The sequence below is a fragment of the Gavialis gangeticus genome, unplaced genomic scaffold, assembly GCF_001723915.1.
Source record: "Gavialis gangeticus isolate Ggan-Ray unplaced genomic scaffold, GavGan_comp1, whole genome shotgun sequence".
In the NCBI taxonomy this organism is placed as follows: Eukaryota; Metazoa; Chordata; order Crocodylia; family Gavialidae; genus Gavialis; species Gavialis gangeticus.
The window spans coordinates 3,239,590-3,246,775 of NW_017728960.1; the positions used below are offsets into that span (position 1 = coordinate 3,239,590).

The 7,186-nt window shown below is 48.0% G+C and overlaps 1 protein-coding gene across 1 annotated transcript in view; it reads left to right on the forward strand.

Annotated features, from left to right (window-relative positions):
* The window catches only part of LOC109302768 (cornulin-like), a 22,320-nt gene extending 16,859 nt beyond the window's left edge, over positions 1 to 5,461 (forward strand). Inside the window, exons 2-3 of the mRNA XM_019524618.1 lie at positions 2,430 to 2,591; positions 4,042 to 5,461. Of these exons, the coding sequence (XP_019380163.1) occupies positions 2,454 to 2,591; positions 4,042 to 5,166 (1,263 nt within the window). The 5' untranslated portion in view covers positions 2,430 to 2,453 and the 3' untranslated portion in view covers positions 5,167 to 5,461. The remainder of the gene's footprint in view (positions 1 to 2,429; positions 2,592 to 4,041) is intronic.
* Positions 5,462 to 7,186: the final 1,725 nt, after the last annotated feature.

The following is a 7,186-nucleotide window of genomic DNA, read 5'->3' on the forward strand; positions in this document are numbered from 1 at the left end:
ATTGCGAGGGAATCCAGCTGGAGTTGCTGCCTAGGTGAAATGTGCTTCCATTCACCTCTGTAGTGCTCGGGGACCAGAATTAATTACAGTGACAAATCAACCTATTCCCAAGGTGAAGGAGGTGTCAAACTGGGTTGTTGTGCAGTTGGAAGGATCTGGTCAAATGAGATTCTTCTGAGCACACCTAAATTAGTCCAGTTCTCCACTAGGTGTTAATTATGCCTTTCCCTGACATTACTGATATTTCTGTAAATGGTCATCGGAAGCATTAGGTTTTTTCGAGACTGTTATGCTGGAGAGCAATTGTATGCAGACAGAAGAAGTATTTTTAGTCTGTGTGACCCATCTCAAGACGTTTGCAAGGAGATGACATAGGACAGGCTGAATAAGAAAAAAAAAAAGCAGCATTCTTCGATAGTCTACCCTAAAGTATAATGAAACGAACCCCTCCCTTTCACCAGGAATGAGCCCCAAAGAGCAGTGCTTCTCTGTGCTACTGACCAAATTCAGCCCAGAGACCCCTCTTTTGTATCTCCATGGATGTGATCATTATTATTCATACTACAGCAATGTTGACTGCAATCATAACCCCATTGTACTTGGTGCTATAAGAACACAGAGCAAAACATGCTCTCAGGAGACTGCAGACAAGCTAGACAAGGGGTGAAAAGAGAAATGAATTATCCACAATCATACAGCAGAGCTGGGGACAGAACTCAGGTTTTAGGGCTCTTACGCCAGGGTGTGATCCACTAGACCACACTTATTGCTATGTAAGGCAATAAATCCTCTTAGAGTAACAGGGCCCTGTGAGTTTTACTTTATGGTACATTAAAAATATTGCCTTAAGCAAATGCCATCTACCTGGGGAGAAAGGCTAGATGATAAATCTCTCTCCCATAGACGTGTTTCTTTGCACATTCCCCCTCCCTTCTGCAATATCAGTTATTACGATCACTTGTGATTTAAATATGGTCAACGTACAACTACACTCAGAGAAATAGTCCCAACAGTACCTACCCCTAACACACAGACATGCACAGAAGAGTATTACTTCCCACTGCACTCGCATGCAGAGAAGCAATCATAGCAACAGTACTTGCCCTCCATAATGCGGTCTCTCTCACACACACAGTTTCTAAGAAGAAAGGCTTTAAAATTTGGCCCTGGGAGATGGCAGGCACAATAGCAGCAAGGGGGAAAAAAATGGTTATGTCAAACCCTGTCATAAAAAAAAAATCATTACATTCACTTTAACATCTCAGTTTCCCTTTAAAAAAAATTCCTTTATGTCATACGTGTCTGCCCCTGCTTCTGCGATGCATCCAAGCAGTATGAAGCAGACCGCTTCCAGAAGTTCATCCTTGCAAAACATGTTTTGCTAAACAACATTTCAGAAGCATTTGTAGGCCGCACTTAAAAGAAAAATTCTAAAATTAAAAATAGCCTCTTTTTATTTTGAGTGTAAAATGTCTTTGCAATGCCCTCAGGGTTGGGCTTGCTTTAGACATACCTTGTGGTAGCTTTTGTAGCAAATCAGTACAATAGAAGTAAGTGCACAAGGGGTAAATAAGGATGTGGAGGAGATGAAGGTGTAGCTGCGTTGGCCACCTATGAATCAGGCCACTGAGCGGAGAGGGTGTCTCCTTTGGGAGATGGAAGGTATGATTAACACCCCTATATAAGCCCTCAGCCTCCTGACCCACTCCAAACAGCTGCACTGCACCTCACTCCTTCCCATACCTGGACCAGGTAAGCCTGGAGATAAAAAGGCTATTTAATAAAATGTTATTAAATATTTTAACAGCTATTGAACTTCTTCACTAGTGGAACGGCCAGAATGCTCCTGGTCAGGGATATGCTCCTGGATCTCTTGGTGCTGATCTCTTATCAAATAATTTCTACTGTTCTCTCCTTTTTTTTTTCGTATTACATATTAAGGATCAAAACGATAAGATTCTGTGCCTCCTCCAAGCTGGGTTATGGTCCTCTGTCCAGCGTAGTCACATTTATAAAGCAGAACTTTGTACAGCATGTATTTAACCAACAAGCAAAACGATAAAAGGGGAATGAGTGTTATTGATCTGCCCCTCTGTTAATCCACCTCTCTCTCCATTCAGCTGTTCATCTCTCCAACTGTTAATATAGGCATCCATCCAGATAACTAGATCTCCACACAAACATCCAGGTATTTATCTTCTATGTAAGATTCTCTAATTCCTTTATCTCTCTGCCTCTTTCTTTCTTCTTTGTCTTATTAATCCATCCATTTCTGGATCCACTCCGTCTCTTCATCCACCCACTCCGTTTGGTCCATTTGTCCATCTGTCTCCCCAGTGGAACAGCTCCGCCTTGCATATCACTGCAACAGCGAGAATGGCATCCCTGTGAAAACAAAACCAACCAGCAGTGTCTGCTTTTTTTCTTCCAGATTCATTGGCACTTGCAAGGAGATGACCCAGCTGCAGGGCAATATTGAAGGCATCATCAGTGCTTTCAATGCATATGCAAAGAAGGATGGAGGCTGCATCACACTGAGCAAGGGAGAGCTGAGGCAACTTATCCAGCAGGAGTTTGCTGATGTGCTAGTGGTGAGCACTCCCAAGGCACCTGCTCTAGCAGTGACAGTCTGTTGAGTATTCTTGTTTGATTGTTTGAGAGACCGCGCACAACAGCCAAATTCACCTCCGGTCCAGTCTTACTGAAATCAATAGGGCCAGTCTGAATAGAGCCTCAAAGACTTGTTCCTGACTAATGCTATAGCAGGATGGAAATGTAAAAATCTAGAACCGGTGGTTGGTTCAGAGTTGATAGCTTTTATTAGACCAACTAAGAAATTGGGGGGGAAAAAAATCTTTTTCTGCAGAAAAAGAGTTTTTTTGGCAATTTCTCAGTTGGTCTAATAAAAAGTGTCATCTCTAAACCAAGGGTTCCAGATTTTTGCATTTCTTCTTGCCTCAGACCAACACGGCTACCAAATACATCCCTGAAACATAGCAGGATGGCAAATGATCACAGACATGTGGTTTTCTCTCCCTTCTGCTTGCATCACAGGTCATGGCAAGATTTTAGCTCCTGAGGACAAGGCTGTGAGTAGCGGCTCATAAGTGTCAGCTGCAGCTTAAAACCCTTATTTACAACTGCTTTCCTTATGAGTCAGAGCAAAACGGCTGGGGTCTTCCTTTGTCTGAAAGCCACAGGATGCATTTCCATTCATATAACACAAACCCCGGCATTCCCACTGACATGCTGGGAGGCATGCAGGGCTCTTCAAGCAGTCTGAATCACTGTCCGGTGTCTGTAGTTTGACATCGCGAACGCTGAAGCTTAAGCTATGACATGCCAGGATGCTTAGGTACCAGAATCAAGGGAACATCCTTTATATCCGCCTAAAGAGAGAGCAATATGCATGGATGGATTTCTAGAAAGATGTTTCAGTGCTGTGTGCATGCCAAGTCTTTAACCAAGTAATTGCTCTTGCTTCTGCATCCAAGCAAGGGTCTTTTTGAAGCCCAGCAATTACCTAACCGCCATCTCTAATCCCCAGGGTAGCTCCAAGAGCACCACCAGTGATCCTCATTAATTGTTAATTTCCTTGTACGCCTCTGGAGCTCTGTAATAAGTAACAATTGCCTCCTTGTTCTAACATGAATTCCTCAAGCGCCTGAAGGCATAACATAATGCAGAGACAAGGGACCAGATATATCTACCTGGCTCAAAAAAACCCTGATTTCCATGTGCCAGACTAATACCCTTCCTCTTCATCAGGGGCTCGTCCTCTTGGCTCTCATCCTTAGGATGTGTGACATATTCCACTGATGCTGACTGCGGGGCTGGGGCGCAACACCATACGGGGGGTTTCTCTCCGTGATAGTGGATGGTGCAATCGTGGAACAAAACAGACTCAGGATTCAAGTGGGATTTTAGTGGTCCAGGGGTTTCCTACAGCTGTTCCAGAGCTGGTCTTGTTGTTTTGAACAGGAGGGCACAGGAAGGGTTAATGCATTAATGGACCAGGGTCTGGGTTTTGTTTCCTTGCAGAAACCCCATGACCTCCAGACCATCGACCAGGTGCTGCAGCGTCTGGATGCAGAGAGCGAGGACAGAATTGACTTCGATGAGTTCCTCGTCCTGGTATTCCAAGTGGCCAAGGCTTGTCACAAGGAGTTAAACCCGTGCCAGCCATCGGGAGATGGTCAAAGCTCAGCATCCCAGGGAGATGCAAGTAGGGGCCAGGCACAGAAAGCAGAGCATGACCCCGGCCACCATCACGTCCAGGAGCCTCAGGCTCCGAAGCAGGGCCAAAAACAACCAGAGGCACCAGAGCAGGATCCCAGTCGCCCACAGGCTCCAGAGACCCCCACCGCAGAAGGGGACCTGAGCCACCGTCACATCCAGGACCCAGAAGTATCTCAGGGAGATGGAAGCCGCGAGGCCCAGGCAACCGAGACCCCAGAGCATGACTCAATTTGCCGCCAGGGCCAAGAACCAGAGCAGGACCCGAGCCACCATCGAACCCAAAAGCAAGACCCAAATCGTGAGGGCCAGGCCCCCCAAGTCCCACAGCAGGACGTGAAGCATGAGGCCCTGGAGCCTGGTGCCCCAGAGCAAGCCCCAAACCGCCATCCTGTCCTGCAGCCCAGCGTCTCAGAGAGGGACCTGGACCACTGTCAGTCAAGTGCCTCGGAGAGGGGCCTGGACCGCCATCCTGCCCTGCAGCCCAGCACCTCGGAGACGGACCTGGACCGCCATCAGGGCCTGGAGTCAGAGGCCCCAGAACAGGACCTGAGCCCCACCGCAGAGAGGGAGTCAACCCACTATGAAGCCCATGAGCCGCAGGCCCCAGAGCAGGAGTCCCAGGAGTCCCAGCCAGCTGAGCAAGACCAGAACCGCCATCAGTCGGAGGAGCCCGAGACTTCGGAGCACACCCTGTGCCACCAGCCCCAGGAAGCCCAGCCAACAGAGCAAGACCTGACCCGGGAGACCCAGACACCCAGGGTCCCCGAGGGGGATGTGAGCCGTGGGGGCACCCCGTTCTCTCCAGCACTTCAGCAGGACCGTGGTGCTCAGCAAGACCCAAGAGAAGAAGCTCTGACAGCCTACCGTCCATACATCTACCAGTGCCAGAAACCACCAACATTTCCCTATCAGTGGCTACCAAAGTAGTAAGGGCCAAAATCAGACACTGAGGAAAAGAAAAAAGGCAATAGGCACCCAAATAGGCCAGCTTAACTCAAGGCCACTGTCTATTTACCCAGCTTCTCTGCCCAGTCCAGATTTCCTAGCACTCCGCTTGTCTTTCACCATTTGCTTGCAGTCCTGCTCTGTACAGTTTGATTCCTTATGTCCTTTGAGCCATACTCCGAATAGATGCTTTTGCTCCCCCCCTTCTGTTGGTCTCCGGCTCCATGTGTAAGCAAGGTAATAAAACCCAAATGCAAGAGCACGATGTTGCAATGCATTGGTGTCTCACTGCTAGGGTGTTTTCTGCCTGCCCAGTGCTTCCATTCATCATGCAGCCCCTCCGTTGTGTGACGTGGGGGGGCATCTTCCACCACTGCTCAGTCAGCAAAACCAGCCCAGGCTGTCAGAGATCTCTGAGGGGACAATGCAAAGGGAGGAAGCAGCTGAACTCCCAGAAAATGTCTGCAAAAAAGCAAAACGAATAACCTGGATGATGCAGGTTTTAAAAAACAGGATGCGCCACATCCCATTCCCTTAAACACAAGGTGCAAGAAACCTGATAAATACTGGCAGCTTCCTGCTGCCCTGGACTTCCCTGACAGTGTGGTGTTGTCCTTCTGCCACCCAAACATGCAAGCAGGACCCTTTGCCACCCACTGGCCACTATGCAGAGTCCAAGCACACCTTTCTTCCTTAGTGTTGGCTTTAGGAATGAAGCCATCCTGTCTTCTGCCTTCACCCAGGTTTGGCTGCTTCCTCTCTCCTGGCTACTCTGCACTCATGTGGTTACATGTACAAAAAGAAATCCAAAGTCCCATCTACAAGTGAGCCCCCAACTCTGTCTTTGGACACTAGCCCAAGTCTCTCACCATTGCATTTATTACGCACACCCATGCCCCGTGTCCTTTAAGCAACCCCTTTTTGCCAGCGCCCTGAGTGACCCCTTCAAGAGATTTCATGGTGATAAGATGTCTTCCTCCCCAGCCTGCCTTTTCCTGTAGCTGATGAAAAGGGTTCTCCATTTATACATAAGAGACTATCACCATTCACAAAATGATGCCCTGTGTTTGTGCCACCTCGTGGTAATTGGAGCTAATGACATGGGGAAAGCTGACATAATGTAATGTCAAACACCCAGCCTCAAGCCCGAGTGTCTCCTCTATTGCAGAAAGGCAGAGGGCTCTGTTATGTCAACGTGCAGGTGCCAGCAAACACAGCATAAATGCAGAGTGAGCGAGAAAGAGAAAAAGTGCTTGCATTAGGTGCAAGTTTAAGCGGGGGGAAGATACACACAGACCCTTGCCTTTCACTCAGAGCTTGGGGGTTAACAGCCACAAAATCTCAAGGTGAAACTCCTTTATAAAACCATTCATGGCAGAAACAACAGCAGGAGCATTACAGAGCCCTGGTCGTGGACCAAGCATTGGACAAACACAGGGCAAAAAACTGGTCCCTGCCCAAAAAGGACACAATCGCACTATATGAGAGATACAGACACATAGAAATGAAAGCAGCCCATGGGAGCCACCTTCCCTTCAAGACCATAAGGCTGGAATTTCCTAAGGTACCTGTCTAGCACCCAGCTACGGCTGCATTTCAGTGGCACTCACAGCGTGGCTGTGTCGGCAGCCTCCAGGATGTAATGAGCCAGAGACTATTATGCTACATAAGGACTACTCCATCAAAAGACAACAAAAGGTCTTTTTGGGGGGTATATAGGGAGTAAAAGGAAGGCACAGGGCAGCATAGGACCCCTACTGAACAAGGGGGAACAATTGGTGACAAACAGGGGGGATAAGGCTGAGCTATTCAATGATTTTTTTGCCTCTACGTTCCAGAACAGGGCTCAAGATAAACCTCCCAACAGGTTCTTAGATGGGCATCTGCGGGACACCAGCCTACCAACTGTTGACGCTGACTTGGTGCAGAGTCCCTTGGATGGACTGGATGTGTTCAAGGCGGCAGGCCTGGATGAGCTGCATCCAAAGGTGCTTAAGGAATT